The 14,962-nt window shown below is 42.7% G+C and overlaps 1 protein-coding gene across 4 annotated transcripts in view; it reads left to right on the top strand.

The window, feature by feature from the left end:
• Positions 1 to 13,367, top strand: part of mcc (MCC regulator of WNT signaling pathway) — a 448,431-nt gene extending 435,064 nt beyond the window's left edge. For 3 of the 4 annotated variants that reach the window (XM_070883758.1, XM_070883750.1, XM_070883778.1), the window contains one exon: positions 9,231 to 13,367. In XM_070883758.1, coding sequence (XP_070739859.1) covers positions 9,231 to 9,411 — 181 coding nt within the window. In that variant the 3' untranslated portion in view covers positions 9,412 to 13,367. Of the gene's footprint in view, positions 1 to 1,157; positions 1,236 to 9,230 lie in introns of all 4 variants that reach the window. The other variant, XM_070883769.1, reaches the window with a different exon arrangement.
• Positions 13,368 to 14,962: the final 1,595 nt, after the last annotated feature.

The raw sequence follows: 14,962 nt of genomic DNA, 5'->3' as shown, positions 1-14,962 counted from the left end.
TGATTGGGGAAACTGGATTTTTAACTTAGGCCAAAAAATGCAGCCTGCTCAAAATGCAGGGTATCCTACCCTGTATGTCCCTTGACATCCAGGGGCTCTAGATTTGTTATTCCCACCCTCTTTTTTTTTAAGGGAACATACTTGCTCTGAACCCTCAGGATCTCCTCCTTGAACGCCTTCCACTACTCTGATTTACCTTCAAGTAGCTGTTTCCAGTCCACTTCGGCAGGGAGGTGTTACTACAGTTGTACAGGGCCTTCGTGAAGCCACACCTGGAGTATTGTATACAGTTTTGGTCTCCTAACTTGAGGAAGGACATTCTTGCTATTGAGGGAGTACAGCGAAGGTTCACCAGACTGATTCCTGGGATGGCAGGAGTGACATATCAAGAAAGACTGGATCAACTGGGCTTGTATTCACTGGAGTTCAGAAGAATGAGAGGGGATCTCATAGAAACGTTTAAAATTCTGACGGGTTTAGACAGGTTAGATGCAGGAAGAATGTTCCCAATGTTGGGGCAGTCCAGAACCAGGGGTCACAGTCTAAGGATAAGGGGTAAGCCATTTAAGACCGAGATGAGGAGAAACTTCTTCACCCAGAGAGTGGTGAACCTGTGGAATTCTCAACCACAGAAAGTTGTTGAGGCCAATTCACTAAATATATTCAAAAAGGAATTAGATGTAGTCCTTACTACTGGGGGGATCAAGGGGTATGGCGAGAAAGCAGGAATGGGGTACTGAAGTTGCATGTTCAGCCATGAACTCATTGAATGGCGGTGCAGGCTAGAAGGGCCGAACGGCCTACTCCTGCACCTATTTTCTATGTTTCTATATCACCTCTCCTCACAGCTGTAATTGTTTCTTTGATCAATACTGCGAACCCCCTCCTTTTTTATCCCCCTTTCTATCCCGTTTGAAAACCCTGTAACCAAAAATGTTGAACTGCCATACCTGCCCTTCTTTCAGCCATGTCTCAATAATAGCTATAATATCGTACTCCTAAGTGTCTATCTGTGCTCTCAGCTCATCTGCCTTATTCCCTGTACTCCTTGCATATACCATTTCTCACTGCCAAAAACTCTCTTGTTCTCTATTTTGTAGCCCTTGTTTCCTCTGTCTTCCAAATTTACGTTCTACCTTTCTGCTTTTCAATTTCAGCTTTGTTTCTCTCCCTTCTGAATCTATTCTCAGGTTCCCATCCTCCTGAAGCGTTCAGTGTAATGGAAAGAGGAGCAAGTAAGCTAATAAGAATGACTTCACAAGTGGGGTTTATAGTACTTTTAATTGGGTTAAGCTTCCTTGATTCCTAAGCAATTTACATAGAAACAGAGAAATAGGTGCAGGAGTAGGCCATTCGGCCCTTCGAGCCTGCACCACCATTCAATATGATAATGGCTGATCATTTTTGCAACTTTAGTACCCCATTCCTGCTTTCTCTCCAGACCCCTTGATCCCTTTAGCCGTAAGGGCCACATCTAACTCTCTTTTGAATATATGTAACAAACTAAAAACATAAGAATTAGGAACAGGAGTAGGCCATCTAGCCACTCGAGCCTGCTCCGCCATTCAACAAGGTCATGGCTGATCTGGCCGTGGACTCAGCTCCACTTAGCCGCCCGCTCCCCATAACCCTTAATTCCCTTCTTGGTTAAAAATCTATTTATCTGTGATTTGAATACATTCAATGAGCTAGCCTCAACTGCTTCTTTGGGCAGAGAATTCCACAGATTCACAACCCTCTGGGAGAAGAAATTCCTTCTCAACTCGGTTTTAAATTGGCTCCTCCATATTTTGAGGCTGTGCCCCCTAGTTCTAGTCTCCCTGACCAGTGGAAACAACCTCTCTGCCTCTATCTTGTCTATCCCTTTCATTATTTTAAATGTTTCTATAAGATCACCCCTCATCCTTCTGAACTCCAACGAGTAAAGACCCAGTCTACTCAATCTATCATCATAAGGTAACCCCCTCATCTCCGGAATCAGCCTAGTGAATCGTCTCTGTACCCCCTCCAAAGCTAGTATATCCTTCCTTAAGTAAGGTGACCAAAACTGCATGCAGTACTCCAGGTGAGGCCTCACCAATACCCTATACAGTTGCAGCAGGACCTCCCTGCTTTTGTACTCCATCCCTCTCGCAATGAAGGCCAACATTCCATTTGCCTTCCTGATTACCTGCTGCACCTGCAAACTAACTTTTTGGGATTCATGCACAAGGAGGCCGAGGCCGCGTGGCCTAATTGATAAGGCGTCTGATTTCGATCACAAACCGCAAAGTTATCAGAAAATTGCAGTTTCGAGTCCAGCCGCGGTCGACTTCGCTCACTGCGTGAAATTGCCACGGTTTAATGTTTTTGTTTACTCCAAAAGAGTTTCATGCACAAGGACTCCCAGGTCCCTCTACACCGCAGTATGTTATAATTTCTCCCCATTCAAATAATATTCCCTTTTACTGTGTTTTTTTCCAAGGTGGATGACCTCACATTTTCCGACATTGTATTCCATCTGCCAAACCTTAGCCCATTCGCTTAACCTATCTAAATCTCCTTGCAGCCTCTCTGTCCTCTACACAACCTGTTTCCCCACTAATCTTTGTGTTATCTGCAAATTTTGTTACACTACACTCTGTCCCCTCTTCAGGTCATCTATGTATATTGTAAACAGTTGTGGTCCCAGCCTCGATCCCTATGGCACACCACTAACCACCGATTTTCAACTCGAAAAAGACCCATTTATCCCAATTCTCTGCTTTCTGTTCGCCAGCCAATTCTCTATCCATGCTAATACATTTCCTCTGACTCCACGTACCTTTATCTTCTGCAGTAACCTTTTGTGTCTCACCTTATCGAATGCCTTTTGGAAATTTAAATACGCCAGATCCATCGGTATACCTCTATCCACCATGCTCATTATATTCTCAAAGAATTCCAGTAAATTTGTTAAACATGATTTCCCCTTCATGAATCCATGTTGCGTCTGCTTGATTGCACTATTCCTATTGAGATGTCCCGCTATTTCTTCCTTAATGATAGCTTCAACAACTTTCTGTGGTAGAGAATTCCACAGCTTCACAATTCTCTGAGTGAAGAAGTTTCTCCTCATCTCAGTCCTAAATGGCTTTACCCCTTATCCTTAGACTGTGACCCCTGGTTCTGGACCTCCCCAACATCGGGAACATCTTCCTGCATCCAGCCTGTCCAGTCCCGTCAGAATTTTATATGTTTCTATGAGATCCCCTCTCATTCTTCTAAATTCCAGTGAATATAAGCGTGGTCGATCTAGTCTTTCTTCATATGTCAGTCCTGCCATCCCGGGAATCAGTCTGGTGAATCTTTGCTGCATTCCGTCAATAGCAAGAATGTCCTTCCTCAGATTAGGAGACCAAAACTGTACACAATATTCAAGGTGTGGCCTCACCAAGGCGCTGTACAACTGCAGTAAGATCTCCCTGCTCCTATACTCAAATCTTCTCGCTATGAAGGCCATCAAGCCATTTGCCGCCTTCAGCGCCTGCTGTACCTGCATGCCAACTTTCAATGACTGATGTACCATGACACCCAGGTCTCGTTGCACCTCCCCTTTTCCTAATCTGTCACCATTAAGATAATCGGCCTTCCTGTTTTTGCCGCCAAAGTGGATAACCTCACATTTATCTACATTATACTGCATCTGCCATGCATTTGCCCACTCACCTAACTTGTCCAAGTCATCCTGCAGCCTCTTAGCAGCCTTCTCACACCTCACACTGCCACCCAGCTTCGTGTCATCTGCAAACTTGGAGATATTACACTCAATTCATTCATCTAAATCATTAATGTATATTGTAAATAGCTGGGGTGCACTGAACCTTGCAATACACCACTAGTCACTGCCTACCAATCTGAAAAGGACCCGTTTATTCCTACTCTTTGTTTCCTGTCTGCCAACCAGTTCTCTATCCACGTCAATACATTATCCCCAATACCACGTGCTTTAATTTTGCACACTAATCTCTTGTGTGGGACCTTGTTAAAAGCCTTTTGAAGGTCCAAATACACCACATCCACTGGTTCTCGCTTGTCCACTCTACGGGCCCAAGTTTCCACATGATTCGCGCCTGATTTTTAGGAGCAACTGGTGGAGAACGGACTATTTTAGAAATCGCAATTCTCCACATTTTTTTTTCTGCAGTTTTAGTCAGGTAGAACAGTTCTAGTTTAGAACAGAATTTTTTCTTCAAACGTGGGCGTGTCCGGCCACTGACGCCTGATTTGAAAGTTTCCACAGTGAAAATGTACTCCAAACTAAAGTAGAATGGAGCCAGTGAAGATTTTTGTAGAACTGAAAAAACCTGTTCTACACATTAAAAAATCAGGCGCAGATTACAAATTAGGCGTCCAGAACGAGGTGGGGGGGGAAGGGAACTCATTAAATTCGACAATAAATCCTTATTTATACTTCTACAAATATTATACAAATAAATCCAACCTGAATAAACATTTATAAGCCACGAAAAGATTAAATAAACCATCTTCCTACCTGTGTGAAAGTGCTTCAGCCAGGGAGAATTCTGCAGCCGTTCGTGCCGCTGAGTGGGAGGGGGAGAGAGAGAGAGAGAGAGAGAGAGAGGGAGGGGGGAGGGAGGGAGAGAGAGAGAGAGGGGAGGGGAGGGGGGGGGAGGGAGAGAGAAAGAGGGGGGGGAGGGAGAGAGAAAGAGGGGGGGGAGGGAGAGAGAAAGGGGGGGGGAGGGAGAGAGAGAGAGAGAGAGCAGGGGGGAGGGAGAGAGAGAGAGGGGGGAGAGAAAGAGGGGGGGGGAGGAAGAGAGACAGAGGGAGGGGGGGAGGGGGGGGGGGAGGAGAGAGGGGGGAAGGAGAGAGAGAGAGGGGGGAGAGAGGAGGGGAGGGAGAGAGAGAGGGGAAGGAGAGAGAGAGGGGGGAGGGAGAGAGAGAGGGGGGAGAGAGGGGAGAGAGAGAGAGAGAGAGGGAGAGAGAGAGAGAGAGAGAGAAGAGAGAGAGGAGAGGGGAGAGAGGAGAGAGAGAGGGGGAGGAGAGAAGAGAGAGAGAGAGAGAGAGAGAGAGGGGGGGGAGAGAGAGAGAGGGGAGGAGAGAGAGAGGAGAGAGAGAGAGAGAGGAGGAGGAAGAGAGGGGGGGAGAGAGAGAGAGGGGGGGGAGAGAGAGAGAGAGAGGGGAGGAGAGAGGTGAGGGGGGAGGGAGAGAGAGAGGGAGGGGGGGAGAGGAGGGGAGGGAGAGAGAGGGGGGAGGGGAGGAGAGGGGAGTGGGGAGGGGGGGAGAGAGAGAGGGGGGGAGGGAGAGAGAGGGGATGGAGGGAGGGGGGGAGGAGAGAGAGAGGGGGGAGGGAGAGAGAGGGAGAGAGAGGAGAGAGGGAGTGGGGAGGGGGGGGGAGAGAGAGAGAGAGGGATGGAGGGAGAGAGAGGGAGAAGGAGGGGGGGGGGGCGTCGGGGAACAGGAGCTCGGGTCGGTGCGGGGGGGGGGAACGGGTCTCGGGTCGTCGGGGGGGGGTGGGGAGCGGGTGTCGGGTCTGGTCAGGCGGGGTGCAGGAGCTGGCCGTGGGAGGAGCCCCAGTGAGGCCATTGGGCCAGGGCTAGGGGCTGCGTTCTTCGGGCCCCTCCCACACAGTTCGGCGCCTGGAGCTACTGCACTTGCGTGCCGACTGTAACGCGCATGTGCAGAGGTCCCGGCACTGTTTTCAGCACAGGGACCTGGCTCTGCCCCCCCACAGCTCGTGCTGACTGCGCCAAGGGCCAGAGGACCTGTAAGTAGGTGCAGACTACCGAGGATTTTTTTAGGCGCCGTTTTAGGCTCGGAGGGGCGCCCGTTTTGTTTCTTGTGGAAACTTGGGCCCTACAAGTTACATCCTCAAAAAAATTCTAGATTTGTCAAGCATGATTTCCCTTTCATAAATCCATGCTGACTTGGACCGATCCTGTCACTGCTTTACAAATGCGCTGCTATTATATCTTTAATAATTGATTCCAACATTTTCCCCACTACCGATGTCAGGCTAACCTGTCGATAATTCCGTTTTCTCTCCCTCCTTTTTTAAAAAGTGGGGTTACATTAGTTACCCTCCAATCCATAGGAACTGATCCAGAGTCTATAGAAAGTTGGAAAATGACCACCAATGCATCCACTATTTCTAGGGACATTTTCTTAAGTACTCTGGGTTGCAGACTATCAGGCCCTGGGAATTTATCGGCCTTCAATCCCATCAATTTCCCTAACACAATTTCCTGACTAATAAGGATTTCCTTCAGTTCCTTCTTCTCGCTAGACCCTCGGTCCCCGAGTATTTCCAGAAGGTTATTTGTGTCTTCCTTAGTGAAGACAGAACGAAAGTATTTGTTCAATTGGTCTGGCATTTCTTTGTTGCCCATTATAAATTCACCTAATTCTGACTGCAAGGGACCGACATTTGTCTTCATTAATCTTTTTCTCTTCACATATCTATAGAAGCTTTTGGAGTCAGTTTTTATGCCCTGCAAACTTACTCTCATACTCTATTTTCCCCCTCCTAATTAAACCCTTTGTCCTCCTCTGCTGAATTCTAAATTTATTCCAGTCCTCAGGTTTGCTGTTTTTTCTGGCCAATTTATATGCCTCTTCCTTGGATTTAACACTATCCCTAATTTCCCTTGTTAACCACGGTTGAGCCACCTTCCCCGTTTTATTTTTACGCCAGACAGGGATGTTCAATTGTTGAAGTTCATCCATGTGATCTTTAAATGTCTGCCTTTGCCTATCCACCGTTAACCCTTTAAGTATCATTCGCCAGTCTATCCTAGCCAATTCACATCTCATACCATCGAAGTTACCCTTCTTTAAGTTCATAACTCTAGCCTCTGAATTAACTGTGTCACTCTCCATCTTAATGAAGAATTCTATCATATTATGGTCACTCTTCCCCAAGGGGCCTCACACAACAAGATTGCTAATTAATCCTCTCTCGTTACACAACACCCAGTCTAGGATGGCCAGCTCTCTAGTTGGTTCCTCGGCATATTGGTCGAGAAAACACCCCTTATACACTCCAGGAAATCCTCCTTCACCGTATTGCTACCAGTTTGGTTTGCCCAATCTATATGCAGATTAAAGTCACCCATGATAATTGCTATACCTTTATTGCACACATCCCTAATTTCCTGTTTGATGCCATCCCCAACCTCACTACTACTGTTTGGTGGTCTGTACATAACTCCCACTAGCGTTTTCTGCCCTTTGGTGTTCCGCAGCTCTACCCATACAGATTCCATATCATCCAAGCTAATGTCCTTCCTTACTATTGCATTAATCTCCTCTTTAACCAGCAACGCTACCCCACCTCCTTTTCCTTTCTGTCTATCCTTCCTGAATATTGAATAACCCTGGATGTTGAGTTCCCAATCTTGGTCACCCTGGAGCCATGTCTCCATAATTCCAATTACATCATATCCGTTAACAGCTATCTACGCTGTTAATTCATCCACCTTATTACGAATGCTCCTCGCATTGAGACACGGAGCCTTCAGGCTTGTTTTTTTAACACACTTTGTCCTTTTAGAATTATGTTGTAATGTGGCCCTTTTTGATTTTTGCCTTTGATTTCTCTGCTCTCCACTTTTCCTTATCTCCTTTCTATCTTTTGCTTCTGCCCCCATTTTACTTTCCTCTGTCTCCCTGCATAGATTCCCATTCCCCTGCCACATTCGTTTAAACCCTCCCCAACAGCACTAACAAACACTTCCCCTAGGACATTGGCTCTGGTCCTGCCCAGGTGCAGACCGTCCGGTTTGTACTGGTCCCACCTCCCCCAGAACCAGTTCCAATGTCCCAGGAATTTGAATCCCTCCCTCTTTACGCCATTCCTCAAGCCACGTATTCATCTTAGCTATCCTGCTATTTCTACTCTGACTAGCACGTGGCACTGGTCGCAATCCTGAGATTATTACCTTTTGAGGTCCTACTTTTTAATTTAACTCCTAGCTCCCTAAATTCAGCTTGTAGGACCTCACCCCGTTTTTTACCTATATCGTTGGTACCTATATGCACCACAACAACTGGCTGTTCACCCTCCCCCTCCACAATGCCCTGATGCCCTGCAGCCGCTCCGAGACATCCTTGACCCTTGCACCAGGGAGGCAACATACCATCCTGGAGTCTCGATTGCGGCCGCAGAAACGCTTATCTATTCCCCTTACAATAGAATCCCCTACCACTATAGCTGTCCCACTCTTTTTCCTTTACTCCTGTGCAGCAGAGCCACCCATGATGCCATGAACTTGGCTGCTGCTGCCTTCCCCTGATGAGTCATTTCCTCCAACAGTACCCAAAATGGTATATCTGTTTTGGAGGGAGATGACTGCAGGGGACCCCTGCACTACCTTCCTTCCACTGCTCTGCCTGATGGTCACCCATTCCCTATCTGCCTGAGTAACCTTTACCTGCGGCGTGACCAACTTACTAAACGTGCTATTCGCGACATCCTCAGCATCGCGGATGCTGCAGAGTGAATCCATGTGCAGCTCCAGTGCTGCAATGCGGTCTGTCAGGAGCTGAGCTGGACACACTTCCTGCACACATAGTAGTCAGGGACACTCGAAGCGTCCCTGATTTCCCACATAGCATAGGAAGAGCATGACATGGGTCTGGGCTCTCCTGCCATGATTAACCCTTAAATTAACTTAATTTGGCAACAATGCCAAAGGTTACCTACTGATAAGAAAAGAAAAATGAAACAAAAAAGATTAGATACTTAGCAATCCACCAGCCAATCACTTATCCGCTTGGCTGTGACATCACACTTCGATTTCTTATTACTTCTTTGTTTACTCTTGTCCCTGCAGCAGCTCGCTGCTCCCGACTGCCCGAATTCCTGGCCTTTTATAGGCCTCGATTCTCGACCTCCCGCTGCTCCCGATTGCTGCTCCGACTGCCCGAACTCCTGGCCTTTTATAGGCCTCGATCCCCGACCTCCCGCTTAGGAATTAGTTCTTAATAAATTAAGAACTAATTCCTAAACCTTTGTTTGAATAATGTCAACAAATTTGTTTTTATTTACTATTAACACTTTAAGATTCATTGTCTCTTTTGTATCCTTCCCTATTGTAGCAAGATGTGTAATCAGCCTAGAGGTGTGAAAGTGAAAAATGCTCATGAGGAAAATGGGCTTTACAACATAAATCCAAACTTTACAAAGTGGAATAGAAATGGTTTAATCATATTTACAATTTATAAATTGTGTTGACTCTTTTTAATTACAGTAACTTGGTCGCAGCCTATGAGAAAGCAAAGAAGAAACATCAAAACAAACTGAAAAAACTGGAAGCACAAATGATGGCCATGGTGGAGAGACATGAGACACAAGTGAGAATGCTAAAACAGAGAATCGCGCTGCTCGAGGAAGAAAACTCTAGACCCCAAACAAATGAGACATCACTGTAAGAAAATATCCTGATGGTATGGATGCTATACATTCATCAGTTCTGCCACATTGACTCAGAAGACTTAAATGAGGATAGGAAAAGTTATATTGGCACCTTTCTTCTGATTAGTGTGAACATATCGAGTTACCATATGTAAAGCACCAGCAGAACATTATGGGGGAAAAATACTTCTAATAAAAATGACAGTGGTGACAATGGACCAAATCTTGGACACACTCTTAGCTGTGCCTACACTTTTGATTATATTTCCATCTCCAAGGAAACATGCATATTTTAATACTGTCCTAAAATGGCAAATAGGCACCTATAACTTGCATTGCAAGCAGCTTTGTGTTATCACCACGTTGTATCAATTAGGCACATATTTGTACAGCATGAATTTGAGGGTTTAATAGATGCTGCTGCCAGCTGCTTACTTTTCAAGCATTAATGTTCTATTAAAATTCATGAAAATTACAAATATATTCCATCAAAAATGTTAAACTCTCTTCTTCACACAATAAGACTGTTATGTTGCAATTATCAAGGTTGTCATCATGTGAGCTAATTCTTCTGGTGAAGACTGGAAATAAGTGTTTCATATGATATTGATGCAGAACCAGGAACATGGCAAATTAGCTGAACAATGCCTCAAATACCTCTGGGCTACATTTATACTTAATTCATTGCTATTTTGTATTGATTTTAATGTACTGCATTTCACCCACAAATTAAAATTAGCTACTCCATGTTAGCTACCTACAGAGAGGTTAAAAATGGATTATATAAAAATGATCCTTAATATTTTCCATAACTTTTTGTACATAATTGTGTTTGTTTTTCATAACCCTGTTCAACTCATCATTTTACCAGAATTGGTTTTGCCAAGGACATAGCATGCCCTGGGTTATTTTGGTTCAGAATAAAATGAATATCCAAACCCATCATTCAGATTCATTTAATTCTGAACCAGAATAATCCAGAGCAGTTGAACAGAACAGAACTGGCCAAATTGGATCCATTAGTACAAATACAAAGTTGCTGAAACTTCTGATTTAATTTGCTAGCTCCACATATGATGGCTAGTTAACCACACAAATAAAAAAGAAACCATGGGATTCTTGTTCCTTTAGGAAACTTCTAGTGCACATCTACATGGCCTTACTTCCCAGCTCGACATCATGTAATTTCCAGATAACTGTAGCTAGTTCTTTTTCTCCCATTGTGAGAATGGCTCAGTCAAAAGAGAATCTTCTTCTCGGCCTGCACAGAAGAACCTACGGAATGTGGGGGAAATTATCTTCATTTTGCTGTGTGAGGCGATATGGATGAGGCCTCAGAAATCAAAACCTGCTACATCCCGATTAGTTCTTGTTTCTAGTACATGGAGTATTATAAATTGGAGAGAGGAAAACTTTGCCTAGGAAGTTCTGATTGGCAGGGGAAATATTTTAGATTTTAAATGTTTTGAATTCAAGCAACTTTGTTGGCTAGGTATCTCTCTTTCTTGGGACAAACCATATCCTTTTTGTTTGTTCAGCTCCAGAGACTGATGTTGCAAAAGATTTTGATGAACCTGTTGCACATTTCAGCATTGCCATTTTATTCAGGTTTCTACTATCCCCATTAATTGAGAATAAATTCTTTGTGACTTAATCATAGTCACCCATAATTAAAAGTTGTACACATTTTGAAATGACAGCATAAATTTTCTCTCAGTTGAGATTTTTAAACCCAAGTGCACCCTGGATTGGAATATCTCTTCAATGTGATTTGCCTAATTTAATATCTTTGAGAAATTGCTATCCATTTGCATAATTTCCACCAGTCAGGATATTGGGAAAGATCAATAGAAACAAAGCAACAGTTGTCCTAACCTCTTTGGCCTTGCTTGATGCTTAACACATCTGGCCGGATAGGACAGTCCTCCCATTCTGAGTGAATATTCAACACCATGACCCAATCAGGCTGCTCTTGATTTGCTATTGAACAAGATCTGCTGATCTTCTAGGAGTACCTCCCAAATTATGAAATCTATTCCGCTATTAGCTATGGTTTTGCTGAAAGAGCCAGTGAGCTCCTTGGTGAAATTGCCATTCCTCATTTAATAGAATAAAAAAGAACTTGCATTTATAAAGTAGCTTTCATAACCTCAGGATGTCCCAAAGTGCTTTATAGCCAATTAAGTACTTTTGAAGTGCAGTCTCTATTATAATAAGAACACAAGAAATAGGAGCAGGAGTAGGCCATAAGGCCCTTGAGTCTGCTCTGCCATTCAATAAGATCATGGCTGATAATTGACCACAACTCCACTTTCCCGTCAGATCTCCATATCCCTTGATTCCCCTAGAGTCCAAAAATCTATCTATCTCAGCCTTGAATATACTCTCAGATTCTGCATCCGTAGCCCTCTGGGGCAGAGAATTCCAAAGATTCACAATTGAGTGAAGAAATTCCTCCTCATCTCGGTCTTAAATGGCCTACCCCTTATCCTGAAACTGTGCCCCATAGTTCTAGACACTCCAGCCAGGGGAAACAACCTCTCAGCATCTACCCTGTCAATCCTCCTCAGAATCTTGTATATTTCAATGAGATCACTTCTCATTCTTCTAAACTAGCTCATTCCACACAATCTCTCTTCATAGGTCAGCCCTCTCATCCCAGGAATCAATCTAATGAACCTTTATTGCACCACCTCCAAGGCAAGTATATCCTTCCTTTGATGAGACCAAAACTGCACGGTACTCCAGGTGTGGTCTCCCCAAGACTTCCTTGCTTTTGTACTCCAACCCCCTTGCAATAAAGGCAAACATGCTATTTGCCTTCCTTGTTGGTTGCTGTACCTGCATGCTCAATTTCTGTCTTCCTTGCATGAGGACACCCAAATTTCACTGAACACCAACATTTAAAAGTTTCTCACCATTTTAAAAAATATTCTGTTTTTCTATTTTTTCTATTCTATTTTTCTATTTGCAGGAAACACAGCAGCCAATTTATGCACAGCAAGGTACCACAAACAGCAATTAAATACATGGCTAGATCATCTGTTTCAGATGCTCTTTATAGGGTAAATAGACTAGGATAATCCTTTGCCTTTCCTGTTTTTAATTTTCCATTGCTTTGGAGGTTAAATGCCTTTTTGTGTCAAACACCCCATGATGGAAAAGGAATCATGTAAATTTAAAAATAGCTTTGACACGGAACAGTTCATAAAGCCTTCGACCATGAGACTAACATTTTGAACTTCTCTATCTTCAAACAAATTTCAGTCAAAGATTACATTAATGCATCAATTGCTACTAGTTGGGACAAGTTATTAAATGAGTGGCCACTGTATAGCACAGAGGCCTGCTGAAAATGATAAACCTGTGGCAAATTAGTGCTTATCTGTTTTTGACCTCAAGGCAGACTGGTGTTCCCACCTTTTAATGAGGTACAGTTTGGAAGAGGTTAACATTAACAATGTGTGAAGTCTAATTTTAAACTCGCATTTAAGTAATCACTTAAAAAAAATATATTAAGATATACTCCACATAACCTATTTTCTCTCTACCAATCTCAAGAATTTGTTTATTTCCTCTTGAGAGGAATAAAATTCTGAGTATGTGTCATCTGTCCTGTTGTCGAATTAAACATGCATTTGCGCATAAATTTGTGGCAATCTTGCAATCATTATAAGGAAAGTGGGATTTTGTTAGTCTCATTGAGGAACCGAAGAAGAGTAGATACCTCTTGTCAAAAGAATTGCCACTTGCTGGGTGGTGCAGGATGGAAATATTAGGTTGTCCTGGACCAAAGGTTTTTTTTATTAGAGCTGTTTTCCTAATTGGTTTACCTAAACTACCTATGATTTGTGGAATACACTTTATTTGAAAAATCACTTAAAGGTGAATACATGTAACCACTTTTCTCTGTTCTGATTTCAATGTAATAATTGTCCAAAATGTTCCATTGTATTTGAAAATCATGTTTCTTCCAGGAAAGTATTTAAAATAATTTGTAAATTGCTGCAAAAGAAAGTTTGTTTTATTTATAGTTTAAAAGCAGAATATGTGAGTTAACAGACCAGGAAATTATTTATTTCCCTGAGCAAAATCCATATTTCTCATTTAACTTTGTTCCAGTTACATGTATTATGGAAGACAGGAGCTTCTGTCTAATATTATAGATATTATAGATATATAATATTATAGATATTCATAGTGCCACTGGAGAGGGCATATTCTTTCCTTTGATGGCATGAAATGGGATGGAGGGCTGTGTACACCAAAGTGAATCCCATCTTTAATATTATGAATTGAGTGTGTGTGGCTACAGCCCTTTATCATGCTTCATTGGAGTGGCATTTCAAAACCAACCATCTGTTCCCGTCTACCTCTGTTCAGAATTTGAAATCATGAAACAAGAGAAAAGGAGGACTGAGAGGCACTAGTAAGTTTATATACATTTCCCTTCAGGTTTTATTTATTATGCATTTAGGATTATGTAAATTCAGTAGAATACCATTTCCTTTTGTATAATATTGTGTTGTAAAATTGAAGGATTTTTTGGGGGGTAAAGAACTTGAATTTGGAGCTAGACAGAAGGACAGAGAACAGGAGGAATGTCACAAGCCAGAATGTCAAATATATCACACAGCACTAATGGCTTAACTTCTATATTTAAATTAATATGTACAGCTGTTTTATAACACAATATTGTGATTGCATTTACCTGCAAAATGTCCAAATGGCTGGATTCTACATCATATTACTTTGTTCCAGTTCTGTTAGAATTAATTTCTGAGAATTTAAGCACCTCTGATCTTTGAGGGTTGTGATGATTTATATATCCTCCTATTGTATTTAAGTTTATAACTGCTTTTTTTTTAGTTTTCCTAGTTGCTGTAAAATGTAAAACAGTTTGTTTTTTATAGAATTGTACAAACTCTGCATTTATTTATATGAAGAGACATTTATAATACTTCTATTATTTTCCAAAAGACCTTATATCTAGAATAAATACTTTTATTGACAACTTGTAGTGTTAATGATTTAGCAACATTTTGAAATTCGGATATACCTGTTAAAAGTCTTTACTTGATCACTTGTGGGTAAGGTAGCATTTGGGTTATATTACTGGACTAGTAATCCAGAGGCCTGGACTAATAATCTGGATTATGTGAGTTTAAATTCCACCAAGGCAGTTTGTAAATTTGAATTCAGTTAATTAAATAAATCTGGAATAAAAGATAGTGCTAGTATCAATAACGGTGACCATGAAGCTATTGAATGTTTATAAAAACCCAGCTGGCTCACAAAAATGTCCTTTTTGGGAAGGAAACCTGCTGGTCTTACCCGGTCTGACTCCGGACCCACAGCAATGTGGTTGACTCTTAAATCTCTTCTGAAATGGCCTAGCAAGACACTCAGTTGTATCAAACCAGAAATAAGTATAATAAGAATAAATTGGACGAACCACCCGGCTTCGACCTAGGTATCTGATTCAGACACGACAAAGGCACACCGAGCCCAGTCGACCCTACAATGTTTTCCTCACTAACATCTGAGGACTTGGATGAAAATTGGGAG

This window comes from Pristiophorus japonicus, chromosome 1 (genome assembly GCF_044704955.1).
Source record: "Pristiophorus japonicus isolate sPriJap1 chromosome 1, sPriJap1.hap1, whole genome shotgun sequence".
NCBI lineage: Eukaryota > Metazoa > Chordata > Chondrichthyes > Pristiophoridae > Pristiophorus > Pristiophorus japonicus.
The sequence above is the reverse complement of the archived record's forward strand: the minus strand, read 5'-3'. Positions and strand labels throughout refer to the sequence as shown.